This window comes from Mustela nivalis, assembly GCF_964662115.1.
Source record: "Mustela nivalis genome assembly, chromosome: 14".
NCBI lineage: Eukaryota > Metazoa > Chordata > Mammalia > Carnivora > Mustelidae > Mustela > Mustela nivalis.
Genome location: NC_139033.1, coordinates 76,610,484 through 76,624,945, shown reverse-complemented (window position 1 = coordinate 76,624,945; position 14,462 = coordinate 76,610,484). Strand labels below are relative to the sequence as shown.

Sequence of the window (14,462 nt, the reverse complement as noted above, 5' to 3'; positions counted from 1 at the left end):
GTTCAGTTACTGTCTAACTTCAAATGGCAGAACCATGTAATAGAAATTCCAAATATTGGTTTGTTGATAAGATTCTTAGCTTTGTAAGATGCTAGTGCATTTTCTCCTGATACTTTCATTAATTTCTGTTTGTTGAAATCTAAAGTTCCTCTGGACCCATGCATGCATATTTACCTTAAAGTAACTGTAATGATATAATCATTAATACCAAAGTTCTAATTAGGTCTGATGTAATGAATTGTATTGATAATCTGTCATGTCTGTATGTGTCTTGGTCATTTGCATTTCTTCTGAGAACTACCTGTCCTTATCCTTATTTTCTTCCTTGTGTTCATTTGAACAATGGGTTCTTTGTATATTGTTATTAATATGTGTATTTTCTCCCAGACCAGCTTGCCTTTTAACTCAGTATGATACCTGTTGTCTATAATGGAGGCTTTATAAAGTGGAATTAATTGGTCTCAAAGTTGGTGTGGGGGTTTTGTTTACCTTGGAATGGCTTCTCACCTCAAGATTTAACATTTTTTTTTTAAATGTTGTCTTTTAGTGCTTTTGATCTTTAAAAAAAAGTTTGGAACTTTAATTATAATTCATGTATGATATGCAGGATAGGAATCACCCCTTTTTCTCACATAACTGATTCTCCTGCCATTACTTTTAGGCAGTTCCTCCTTTTGAAACCCAGAGATTTGAAATACTATATTTGTCATTCTTAAATTTGCTGTACGTACTTGGGTCTTTTCAGATCTTTTGTTTCTTTAAATTGATTGGTCTACTTTATTTTAGTCTTAGTTATTTTTAACTGTAAATTCTGTATTCATTGATTAAATTTAGGTTAGGAACCAGTCCTTATGACTTGTCCTAGGAGGCTCTTAAATAGTTCATAGATATTACATATTTTGTAGATGTGAATATTGGATATTTAACCCTAGCATATGTGACACAATGTAGGTGATGGATAAATTTGGTCATAATAGGAAATGATTGCATACTTAGTGCACAGTAGGAAGATAGAAGCCTGGCGATGGGAGTAGGATCTTCCTTTTACTTGAGGGGTTGACCTGCATATGCATATGATTGTGAAAAAGGATCCTAGAGTTAGAGAACACTGTGTAAGTCCCTTTTATGCTGAGGATAGAAGTCCAGAGCTTTCCTGAATAGTCTTACGCCCAGGCAAAGATTTTGTGAATTTGGGATAATGTGTTTGTTCACATTTCTGTTATTTCAATAGAACCGACGGTGAGAGCAGAGCTGATGGAACAGGTGCCTCATATTGCATTGTTTTGTCAAGAAAACCGGCCTTCAATCCCATATGCTTTTTCCAAATACTTACTACCTATTGTGGTTAGATATCTTGCAGATCAGAATAATCAGGTAAGAGTGCCATTTACATATTCTTACATTTACCATGTTGTATGTAGAATGGCCTCCCCTAGCTGGCCTCATTTGAGTGCTTTTTCCTCCTCAGCTTCATTATTCTGTTTTTCAAAATGACTTTGTGTCTTAGACAAGATATGTTGAGAGTCTGGCAAATCTAGAAAGTCCCCTTAATGCCATGATAAGACAGTGCCCTGTAGCTGCATTCTTACATGGTACCCTCATGGGTGCCCCTCAGAAAGTTTGCTAATTAGAGAGTCACCGTTCACAGGGGTGGCTTTCCTTTTGCACATGTGATAGCATGTGAGCTGGGAGGAGGGGCAGAGGGAGAGGGAGAGAAGCCGACTTCCTGCTGAGTAGGATACCCAATGCAGGGCTCAGTCCCAGGGTCTGGGATCAAGAGTCGGACGCCCAACCAGCTGAGCCACCTGGGCACCCCACAAGGATGGCTTTCCTGTTCCAGTTCATTTTTTGCATCATAGTCTGCCAAGTTCTGTCTTGGCAATAGCTGGAGAAAATAGCAACAAGTTTTTTATTTGCAAAGTTTTGCCAGTTATGAATCCCTTTAAGTCGAGATGAAAAGTCTTCACTTTCGTGAAAAACAAGTAGTAGAGTCTTGTTACATCATGTATGTACTTGGTTTATTCTAATTTTTTCCTAGGTAAGAAAAACAAGTCAGGCAGCTTTGCTGGCTCTGCTGGAGCAGGAGTTAATTGAGCGATTTGATGTGGAGACCAAAGTGTGCCCCGTCCTCATAGAGCTAACTGCCCCAGATAGCAACGATGATGTGAAAACAGAAGCTGTGGCTGTAAGTAGAAGACACTTTTTCTTTAACAGGCAAAAGTTCATCACTGTTTTGACAAATAGGAGGTGCTCAAATATTGTAGTATGTACTGTGGAGTTTATTAGGTATCACAGTAGCCCCAGAGCATTAGAAAGGGCTAGAGAGGGACATAGGCATATAAAAGAGGTCTGTGTTCTGCGGGCCCCATGTTGTGCTTTGCATCTGTGAATTAGATGAGCTCTATCGCAGGGCTCTGAGAAAGCAAAATTTGCAGCAAGAGAATAATAAGTAACTGTAAATTCATTATTACGGAAAAAGAAGATGGGAGAACTAATCAGTGCAGTTAAAACAAAAAACACAAAACCCCAGTATTGAATAAAGTAACATTGGTTACACTTTTTTAGGCACGATGTAAGCACAGGAAAAAAAAAAAAAATAGCTCCTGCCCTGACAGTGTGGTCCTTGGGGGAAGGATAGTCAGGCAAGTAATTTTATAATGATATATAATATGTGATAGAAATTGTGAAGATAAGAAAAACACATGGATTAAATCATGTACATAACAAAGTCCGGTTTAACAAGTCCATCTAAAATTTCAGATCTACTTGGAAAGTGAGAGTTTACTGTTTAAACCTAAAATAGGGACATCTGGCTGGCTCAGTTGGTGGCATGTGTGATTCTTCGTCTTAGGGTTATGCGTTCAAACCCCATGTTGGGTGTAGAGATTACCTAAAAATAAAATAAAAAATAAAACCCTAAAATAATAGCATCTTTGTAGATATGAAAAGAATTACACAAAAATTGGGTAATGTTTCTGAATCATTAGGATGAATTAAGTTATCTCTATAGTCCCCTTTCCCTTGGAAATGTCTTGATTCCATTATTTTATTTTTTAGATACTCCATGCCAGTTAATAGTAAATTTAGATACTTTTCAGTAATATCACTTTTATTGAAATGAAATTCACATAATGAAAAACCATTTTAAAGTGTACAATTAAGTTAGCATTTAGTACATTCACCATGTTGTACAATCAGCACCTCTGTCACATTCCAAAGTGTAGAATTTTTTTTTTTTTATTTCACAAGTTCCTCAATGAAGAAAATCAGGTTTTGCATAACTGAGGAGAGTTTAACTTGCTCTTTTATTTTCATGGGACTTAATAATAGTGACACATTTGTAACTAATGGACTATATCCAGCACTAGAATGAAACCCGGGATTCTTCTACAGTCGGTTTATTTATTTTATCATGTTCTGCACATCCTAGCTTTCTAGTTGTTCTCTATCTTGGAGACAGTTCATTCTGATTAATTTAATTACGTTAGATCAGTGATACAGAATGTAACTTCAGATCTTTAGGGATTGAAAATGCTTAGAAACCGTATAGAGTCAAAGAACAAAACTGGCTTTGGAATTTGGGAAATACAGATGTTACCACCAGTTGTGAGGATGCTGGGATTTTGATAGGGATTGTGTTGAATCTATAAATCAGTTTGGAGATAATCACCCACCTAACAATCCATGAGTATGGTCGATTTCCCCATTTAATTACGTGTTTGATGTTTTTCCTCAATGTTTTGTAGTTTTCAGTAGGACAGCATTTCTGTATTTTGTTGAACCGTGTTTCTTAACATTGTTGTGAATGATACTGTTTTTAAATGTTTTCATTTCCTTGGTTCATTTTTGGTTCTGGTATATGCCCTGCAAATTTCCTAAGCCCACTTATTTGTTCTAGTGGCTTTTCTGTAGAGTCCTTGGGATTTTTCTATGTAGAGAATCATGTCCTGTATGAATAATGTTTTCTTTCTCTTACTTCTCATCATGTTTGTATGGGCTAGGAGTCGGTATAGTCATAACAGACCATCAGATGTCTTTCTGTACTAACTGGAGGGTGGAGTGGGGTATTCCTTTAAATAACACTGGGCCAATTTTCAAACATAGTTCATCCTCATTTGCCTGAGACTGCATGTTGGAACTGGGTCCTTGTCTTCATTAGAACCAAGGGACACAGTTCTCTTTTGCACGAGTTTCTGTTAACTTGGTACTTTGCAAGGTAAGGACTGCCTCTAGAGAGTCTTCTCTTAGCAGTACAAGTATACTGAGCCCAAAATTCTTCTTGTGGATCATCTTTCCTTTGAACAGTGACCATTTGTTTTCTTACTGTTAAAGTTACCAGGCAAAATAATATGATTGAAACTTTACTCAGAAATGAAATTTTTCAGATTATCTCTGGGTTTACTGTGCATTTGGTAATTATTGATAGTAGTAAATATCTATTTTTCTCCCTTGAACCTGGATAAATAAGATGAATGTTGTTTGTGATATATGCGGGAAAATGATGCCACAACCTATTATATTTTCTAAAGTATATACTTTTGATAAGTTAGCAGACTTAACTGGAAAAGTCTTAGTTTAAAGATGTTTTCAGTGTGCTTTTGTTCTTATCCATTTTAGATAATGTGCAAAATGGCTCCCATGGTTGGGAAGGACATTACAGAGCGTCTTATCCTCCCTAGGTTTTGTGAGATGTGCTGTGATTGCAGAATGTTTCATGTTCGAAAGGTATTTTTTAGGCATTTTGTTTGTTTAAGAACACATGGTTATACTGGTTACTGTATTGATATGTGAAACTTAAAAGATTGTTTTAAAAGCCCTGTGTTTGGATGATTTTGAAATGTCAGTCATGCTTCTGTTGTCAGGTCTGTGCTGCCAATTTTGGAGATATCTGCAGTGTAGTTGGCCAGCAAGCTACTGAGGAGATGTTGGTGAGTAGTGCAGAGATAAAGGGGTAACAGAGGGGTAAGCAGTCCATTACAGAGTAGTACATAAAGTTTAAAATGCATACATTTACCCCCACATTTTATTAACACAGTCTCATGAATGTGAACCAGAAAGATAATAATGACTCTGAGTTTGGGAGTTTACATTTCTATAATCTAGGCACTTGAATTGTGTTTTGATTATAGTTTGTTAAAAATGCAGATATGTGATATGTAAGGACCATTGATTTATTTTTACCTCTCCCATTTCTACTAAAGAAATCAATTGTACTCGAAGAAATCTGTAATTTTATTGCAAATCTCAAGTATTCTAGTGACAAATCTACAGCTTGTTATTTTTAAATGCTTAGTGCCTGGGATATACATGCTTCGTGTACCAGTTAACCTACTTAAAGAGTTTCTGAAACCATCCATTAGGCAAAACAGCTTAGGTACAAGCTTTTGCATGAAACTGAAGCTATCTTTGTTGTTTCTGCTTTTCCAGTCAGCAGGGCTATGAATGAGGTGTGATTTATTTCATATTGCTGAGTTTTAATACAAAACGAGTCTTCTAAATTGTTACAGGAAAATCTAGTATTTTGAAACACTGTGAAAGCAGAAAATGAAATAAAATGAATCGCTGAAACCCACGTTGTCTGCCTAACATACCATTGTCCTTGCGTAGCTGCCCAGGTTTTTCCAGCTTTGTTCTGATAACGTGTGGGGAGTCCGGAAGGCTTGTGCCGAATGCTTCATGGCGGTTTCCTGTGCGACATGTCAAGAAATCCGACGGACTAAGCTGTCAGCACTGTTTATTAATTTGATCAGTGATCCTTCACGTTGGGTAGGGTTTTGTCTAATTCTCATTTCTGTAGAATAATACATTTTACACAAAACATGATTTTGATTTCATGATTTAAGAAATAATTATGTTATTGGTAATTGTTTTAGGGGTAGACAGGCAAACTACTATATTAACTTTTTTAACTGGAAAAAACTTCTGTACAAATAGAAATCACATTCATTCTAAGGGTATGATGTGGTATATTGATTTTCAAGCATTAAACCTTTGGTAAGTCTCACCTGGCCAGAGTGTAATAATTTTTGATATCTTTCTAGACTATTTGATACTATTTTGTTAGGGGTTTTTATTTCCATATTATAAGAAATAATGGTCTATAGTTTCTTGTGGCTTTTGGGGGGGGGTTGTTTTGTTAACAGGGTAATAATGGCCTCATAAAACAAGTTGGGAAGGGCTCCCTCCTCTTTGTTTTCGGAGAATTTGTGAAGAATCAGTGTTCTCATTTAAATGTTGAGTAGAATTCAGCTATGATACCGGCTCAGTTTGGACTTTTCCTTTGTATGTAGTTTTGTTTGTTTTGTGTTTCCTAATCTCTTTACTTGTTATAGGGTTATTCAGATAATCTTCACTTGTTAGAGACTTATTCAGATTATTTTTTCTTGAGTCAGTTTTAGTAGTTTGTCTAGGAATTTGTTTTATGTAAGTTATCTAATTTGCTGGTATATGATCTGTAGTATTTTCTTCATAATCTTGGTATTTCTGTAACGTCAGTAATAATGTCCCTTCTTTCTGGTTCTAGTGTCTTTGTCTCTTGGCCATACTGCTGAAGGTTTGTCTGCTCTGTTCATCTTTTTAAAGCTTTAGTTTCATCAGTGTTCTCTTTATTTCATTAGCTTCCACTCTAATCTATATTATACCCTCTCTTCTGCTGCTCTTTATTTTTCCAATGTCTTGAGGCAGAAGATTAAGTTAGTAGTTGAGATCATCCTTCCTTCTTTGAGTTACCATCCAGGGTAACTGGCTTTTAACCTGAAGAGCTTCCTTTTGTGTTTATTGTCCTGTAAATGTGGTAGCAACAAATTCTGTTTCTGCTTATCTGGGTATGTCTGTATTTTGCTTTCATTTTTGAAAGTTAGCTTTGTTGGGTACAGGGCTCTTGGTTAACAGGGTGTTTTTGTTTTGTTTTGTTTTGTTTTCAGTTTCTTCGAACACTTTGTGTCTTACCCCCTGCCCTCTGATCTCTCTTGTTTTCGCAGGAAGTTAGGTTTATTTTATTGAGGTTCTCTTGTAAGTGGTATGTTACTTTCCTTTTGCCACTTTCAATATCTTCTTGCTTTTGACTTTTGGCATTTTCACTATGATGTGTTTGTAGATCTCTTAATTTATCCTACATGTTGAGCTGCTTTCATGTGTAAATTACTGATTTTTAATAAATTTGGGAACATTTTGAGCCATCATTTCTTCAAATATTGTGTCTTTTCTCTTCTGGTATTCCCATTACACATATAATGGTGCACTTAATGGAGTCCCAAATTTTCTGAGATTCTGTTCATTTTTCCTCATTTTCTTTTTTCTCTCTGTTCATTGCTAAACTTTATTAATATACCTTGAGTTTCCTCATTCTTTTTTTTCCTACCAGTTCAGAACTACTTAAATGGTGAGTTTTTATTTCAGTCATTATAGCTTTCAGCTCCAGAATTTCCATCTGGTTCTCTTCATGTCCTCATACCTTCCTTTACTTCTTTATTCATGCTTTCCTTTCATTCTGTGAACAATTTATAATGGTCACTTCGAAGTTTTTTTCTAAGTCCAACATCTTAGTGTTCTCACACATACTTTCTGTCTCTTAATTTTTTCCCCAGTGTGTGGATTATACTTCTTTGTTCCTTTGCATGCTTTATAATTTTTTTTAACCTGGTCATTTTAGATAATACAGCAGATTTGGGTACTTCTGTCCCTCTCTGGGGCTTGTTACTGTTACTTGTTTGTTTAGTGACTGGCTGGAATGTGTTAGTGAATTCTTATTCCCCCTCCAGGAAGCACAGCTTTGGACATGTCTACATGCCTCCCTCCCATCCTGGGATGACCTCATTTTGATGAGAGTGGGAGGGACAGCAGCCCCAGGTTCTCTTGGCTCCTCTATCCTGGTCTTACAAGCTGGGGCAGGGACTATATTCTGAGTATTCTCAGAGCCCAGAGTTCTGAGCCATGTCCAAGGTAGAGCTTCCATTCTACCAATGGGCATTGTGCAGAAGAAGGTATGCCCAACAGGTAGCGGGGGACAGGGTGATAAACCTCAAAAGTCCTCTGGCTGGAGGCTAGAAGAGGGGGAGGCCATTGCTGCTGGCCATAACAGTTTGCAGTAGAGGTTCTGCCTCCCTGATTCAAATACCACTGACTGGCTTTAGTGAATATTTATAGATATTCCCTCTTTTGTTGTCTGCCCTAAGGGCTATTTCCAGAGGTTTTACTTGGTGGGGTTTTGGGTGGGTTGTTTTTGGGTTTTTTCTCCCCCATTTTCAACGATTTCACTGGAGAGTGGGTGAGTGGCTCTCCTTATGCTGTTGTGCCTGAAATAGTTCTCAGGACCTTACCATATGCATTTTCCAGACAGACTCCACAAAGAGGGAAGACTGTTAAGCCTTAGCACGACTTTAATGTTTAAAATGTATGAGATTGTTAGAAAAAATTATGTGGCTTATTTGAAATTTTCATTTTTACTTTATCATTGTCTTGGCTTAGTGATATACAGTATTTCCTGCTAATTTGGGAATATGTTTATATTAAAATGAAGGACTCCTGGGGGTGCCTGGGTGGCTCAGTTGATTAAGCCTCTGCCTTTGGCTCAAGTCATGATCCCAGAGTCCTAGGATGGAGCCCCGCATTGGGCTCTCTCTGCTTAGCAGGGGGCCTGCTTCCTCTTCCCCCTCTGCCTGCTTCTCTGCCTTGTGATCTTTCTCTCTCTGTCAAATAAATAAATAAAACTTTAAAAAAAAATGGACTCCTGAAAATCTGTCATTTGAAGTGTATATAAATCTGGTAAGGGTTTGAGACAAGTTCAGAGTTTTAACAGGATCTAGAGTAGACTAAACTCTTGCATATAATTTTGAAAGTTACCTTTTATGTTTTTATAGAAGTAACATTTTATTGACTCTAAAGGAGAAAAGGACCTGTAAGTTCACACATATGCTTCTCTTTGCTGTCTTGTATATAATTCTAGCCTTTTTAAAAAAATCAATTGAATCATTTTTTATCTGCTTCCCCCAGAAGGTAAATACTAATAATAGGCAAACTTCACATGTATTTGCCTTTACAGAATTTACACATGTCATGTAATCATCTTTTTTTTTTTTTTAAGATTTTATTTATTTGACAGAGATCACAAGTAGGCAGAGAAGGCAGACAGAGAAGGGGGGAAGCAGGCTCCCTGCTGAGCAGAGTGCCTGATGCGGGGCTTGATCCCAGGACCCTGGGATCATGACCTGAGCCAAAAGCAGAGTCTTAACCCACTGAACCACCCAGGCACCCCTGTAATCCACATTTTAAACCATGGACAAGGTATTGTTTGCCCTCAAGGGCAAGGTCTTAGAGAAATTGGTTTGCGGTTTCTCCCATCATAGTTGCCTCTTTCAGATTGTCTCCTCCTTCTGCTTCCTTTCATAAAACCTCTCTCCCCCAGTTTTTTTTTTAATCAAGATTACAAAATAATACAGGAATATAATATGAAATAAAATTCTTAACCCTTTTTTCTGTTCTCCTACTTGAGACATTCATGGATAACAGTAATATGTGCATCCAGATTTTCGTGAAATATATTTTAAGTCAATATTCTGTTTCTGATAAGTGCGTCCATAGTTCTGACACATCTGTCTTGTTTCCTTGTAGAAAGCAGATTATAGTCTTGCCTAGCAGAAAACATGAAATGGATTTATCACGTTTTGTCAACTTTATTGCTCTATATTTTCTGTTTGGCAATCTTCATTTTCTTCTGTTTTCCTGGAAAATGCTGCAGGCAGGATGTCCTTTAGTTCCATGGAGATACTCTGGGGGATCTCATATTTATATTCTCATGGTATCAATATTCAAGCTAGATTTTAAAAAATTGAAAGTAAAAAAACAGTTTATGAAGAATTTCTAAATCCTAGCAGAAGAATGATATATAGTTCTGAATGTGGGAAGGCTTTGTAGAAATTACCTTATTACTATTTTAACCATACTTAGTATATGGTAAGTACACTGTTAATAATCCCTTAATTTTAAGTTTTATTACTGTCCTCTTTTTCTTTGTAGGTTCGCCAAGCGGCTTTTCAGTCTCTGGGACCTTTCATATCTACTTTTGCTAATCCATCTAGCTCAGGCCAGTATTTTAAAGAAGAAAGCAAAAGCTCAGAAGATACATCAGTAGAAGACAAAAATAGGTATGATTTTTTTTTAACTTCACTTTCCAGCTTTATTGCTTGTGAACGTATTTTTCATTTCTTCTATAATAAATGTTCTTTTTGGAGACTTTGTTATTTCTCTTGATTGTAAAAATGGGTAGATACTTTTAAAGAGCTATATTTTAAATACATTTGTTAAATGTCTCTTTGGTTAGTTACATCTTAAGTGAGAAGGTGAAAACACGCATAGCACACTGAGCTTGGTCCCGGCCATAGAGAAAAGTATAAATGACAGATGTGATGATAATTTTTGAATGTTTATTTAATAAATTAGTTACCGAGTAAACCATTTATTGACATTTGGAATAGATGAAGTAATTGTTCTACAGTTTAAAGTGTTTAGTGTTTTAAGGGGTAAAACCTAATTTAGGAATACGTTTTAGTATGTAGTCCATTTTTTACTATTATTTTTCCTTTCAGTCAATTAATTTAATTGTGGATCTTGAACTCTGCCTGCAGAATGAGGATTATACTCTCTCAATCTAGGGGGAAAGTATTATAATGATCAGCTGATGTACTGATTAACTAGAATATCAACTTTAAGTGTAATAGGGCAACTAATTTTAAAATAAAAATGACAACTCTGATTTTTATTTTTAAATTTTTTTACATTAAAAAATTCTTTCAGCTTTTAAAATTTATACTATATACTTGGGAAAAAAGAAATCAAGCCTAATTTAGCGCATGGGAAATACACACTTTTATAGGTGTGCACTTGAAATAATTTAGAACCTGTTTTTGAAACAGTCCCTACTATAATGCTTGAGTTACCATAGTGTCTTGTCCCTCCCTTGTCATGATGCTAATGGACATTTTCTTCTGTAGGTCTTGATACTGTGATATTTGCTTTCTTGGTGTTTTGATTTGGCAGTTCTTCCTTTCTTCTCTGCTGCCTTGTTTTACCTTTTTGCCCGTTCTCCTACTGTCCTGCTGAATAGCCAAACAAACCTGAGGTACTGTTTTTTGTAAAGGAAGAAAATCACTCTAAACCTGTCTTCCTAGCAAGCAAATTCTGTCAGTTCTTTTGAAAAACAGCTGCTGCAAGGAGTTTGACAAAAATGATGATGGGGGGAAATGTTATGTTTTTCATTTTTAAAGTCAGTGTACTTTGTTCACTACCTAATTGTGCAAAGACTATTACTTTATTTTTAAATCTGGAGAGTCTAGTAAGTGAAAATATAAATTTACAGAGAATTTTTTAGGTCAGGGGTCAGCAAACTTTCTGTAAAAGGCCAAATAATAAATATTTTCAGTCTCTGGCACAACTGCTAACCTCTGCCTTTGTAGGATGAAAGCAGCCATAGACCGCATGTAAGTGGATGGGCTTGGCTGCGTACCAGTAAAACTTTATTGACAAAAGTAGTTGGAGTGATTACCATGGCCAGTGGTTGTACTGACTGCTTGTGTAGGACATTACTGGAAGAGATATTTAAAGGTAGTTATCTTTTACCTACAAACCTTAATTCCTCTTCCATTGTAATGAGGTATGTCTTAATGTCAAGTCAGTACTTTTTGTAGCATTGTATTTTCACTATATTGTTAGACTTTATTGAATTGTGTTAATGGTAGAAGGGAGGGAAGAGAGAATTTCTGGCTAAGGAAGGAGTTGTATTAAATACCGTAAAAGCTTTTTTTGTAGTTTTACTTCCTAACTTCAAAAAACAAACAAACAAACAAAAAAAACCAGTCCTATGTATTATTAGTTTCAGAACCATTAGTTTGTTTACCCTCTTAAATACTGCACTGGCTTTTGTTCTAAGCTGTCTTAAAACTTGTTTCTTTATTTAAGATTGATTGGTTGGTTGATTATACGGAAATTAATTGAGCACCTACTATGAACCAGCTCCTATAGATAGAAATCAAGAACTCAGTTCCTGTTCTCAAGGTCCTCTCAGTTTTCCTAAAATTCAGATCTCCCAAACAAATATCTTACAAAGTTAGCAAGGTTTTGACAGTCTGTTTCCCCTACTATTGATTATATAGTTTTCATTCTGATCCTAGAAACATTTAATATCACTTAATACTCTCTGAAGCCTTTATTGATTTTAGATCTCTGACTTTGTATACCAGATTTATCTTTCACCCTAGATCGGGTTACTAATGCTTCTTGGAAGGTGTTAATAAAGGCTACTTCCAGAAGCAGAGTTAAAAATTTGTATTTGCACTTTTAAATTATGTAAAATAAGCATTCCCTTGTTTTCTTAGTTGAGCAAACTGTTACATTGTTCTCTGAATACACTTAAATTCTTTTGGTTCTCTTTGCTTTCTGTTTGAGAAGCTGTTCTGTTCCATCCGACCCATTTAACAAAGTGAACTGTCAGCGTGTTTGCTGTCTGTAGACTCACTACTTCCACGAATCTTTTCTTGAGGTTTTTTGGAAATTCAGAGCTTTTGCATCTTGGCTGTCAGCACTGGAGTGAGAGCACTGATTTCTGATCCCTATCTTTTCAGTTGTGTATTCGCGTGTATCCTACAGCAGACTGCAGGTCCGTCTGCTGTGGCAGTCGAGTTCTGAGTTTTTGCGTGTAGAGCACCTTCACTGGGCCTGGCACAGAGTTGGCATAGAATAAACCTTGAATGAATCATAAGGGAATCTTTAATCTCAGAAGCCTTAAGTAGGTATACTACTTCTGTCGCTTTTTATCAATCCAGCTTAATGCCAGCTGTGTGACAGTAAAATTGATGGTTGCTGGTACAAATTTGGAAGTATTTCAGTGATGTGAAAACTTCATTCGGCTAATTCACGGTACAGGAAAGACATATGTTCTTTGCTTTTGTGTCAGGACACACTGCTGCTTGACCAGCTGTGCCACTGGTCATTTTCTCCTGGAAATAACGTGCACTGATTTTTCTAGGCCCACAGTCGGTAGTCCAGAACTCAGAGGGGTATTAATAGAAAACTTAGGTAGACACTACAGGAAAATTAACGTTCTGGTAGAGAAATTTCTGGCTTACCCTGATATTCTCGTTACTTGTATTTCTTAGGAAATGGGGTAATTCTCTCATTTGGCAGAATCAGAGTTCTTCTCAGCTTTTGAAATGATTTTTACTTGTATAATAGCATTTGGAAATCTGACAACTAAGAATATCAGAATTTTAGTATTTAGTAGCTGGATCTTGCATTGACTAACTCCCAGCTCTGGGAAAAATTAGTGTTCAGATAACTTATATTTTTGCCAATTCATACGTGTAGTAGTTCTTCCCAGAATTTAACAGTAGGGAAATTTTTTTTTGTCTCCTTAAAACCATGCTAGGAGTTTTAAGTTTGGACAGACTAGTAATTGTAACATTAGACAAATAGAATGACTTCGCCCTTCTTTTTTTTCCCCCATAAGAATATTAAAGTTTAATCGTAATGGCATGGTGAGAATAGTAATCAAGAAATTTTAGGCCCAAGGAATAGTTTTGCATACTGAATGGCCTTTGTTGTTATTTGAGAGAGGGAGGGAGAGGGGCAAAGGGAGAGAGAGAATCTTAAGCAGGCTCCACTCCCAGTGCAGAGCCCAAAATGGGGCTCCATCTCACAACCCTGAGATCATGACCTGAGCTGAACTCAAGAGTCAAATGCTTAACCCACTGAGCCACCCAGGTACCCTCTGAATGGCCTTTTTAATTAGGTTCTTTTGTGTATTTTAAATGCAGGATTTTTAAAAAATTTATCAGATAATAGATGAAGACTTACAAGTTTTAACCCATTTGGTCTCCTCTCCCACCAAACAATATCTTGTTACTCTAATTTTTTACATTTAGTTTTCATATCAGAAAAATGGCAAAAATAGCACAAAGAATCCATATGCCCTTCAGATTCTTGAAATGTTAACCTTCTACCATATTTGCTTTATTGATCTTTTTTCTGAATACTTTGATGTTTTAGACATGATATTCTTTTTTGCCTTTCTTTAGTATTTCACTGTGTATTTCCTCAAAGTGCAGGCATTTATACATAACCATGGTTCGATTACCAAAATTAAGAAATTAACATAGGTATAATATGTCATCTAATCTAGAGACTATTCAAATTTCAGCAGTTATCCCACTAAATTTTTAAAACAGAATATGTCTTTTAAGGACCATGTGATTGGCAAATACGTAATTCATGTAGAAGACATTTATTTGGCATAACAGCATTAGCTTCAAGAACTGTTCTGGAGAGGGAAGGAATCTTAAAGGTTGCCTAAGCCTGTGTCTCATCCTTACTACTAAGGAGTAAATGTGGAATCATGGGGGCCTTGAAAGGCTCACAGGTTTAGGGCAATGCAGTGTTGGCCCTGGGACAAGGACCTGGGAACTCGGGGCCCA

The 14,462-nt window shown here is 36.4% G+C and overlaps 1 protein-coding gene across 11 annotated transcripts in view; it reads left to right on the top strand.

The window, feature by feature from the left end:
• PPP4R1 (protein phosphatase 4 regulatory subunit 1) overlaps positions 1-14,462 on the top strand; it is a 62,668-nt gene that overhangs the window by 25,844 nt on the left and 22,362 nt on the right. For all 11 annotated transcript variants that reach the window (XM_082697343.1, XM_082697342.1, XM_082697339.1 and 8 more), the window contains 6 exons: positions 1,232-1,374; positions 2,039-2,185; positions 4,618-4,725; positions 4,863-4,928; positions 5,608-5,766; positions 10,015-10,142. In XM_082697343.1, coding sequence (XP_082553469.1) covers positions 1,232-1,374; positions 2,039-2,185; positions 4,618-4,725; positions 4,863-4,928; positions 5,608-5,766; positions 10,015-10,142 — 751 coding nt within the window. The remainder of the gene's footprint in view (positions 1-1,231; positions 1,375-2,038; positions 2,186-4,617; positions 4,726-4,862; positions 4,929-5,607; positions 5,767-10,014; positions 10,143-14,462) is intronic.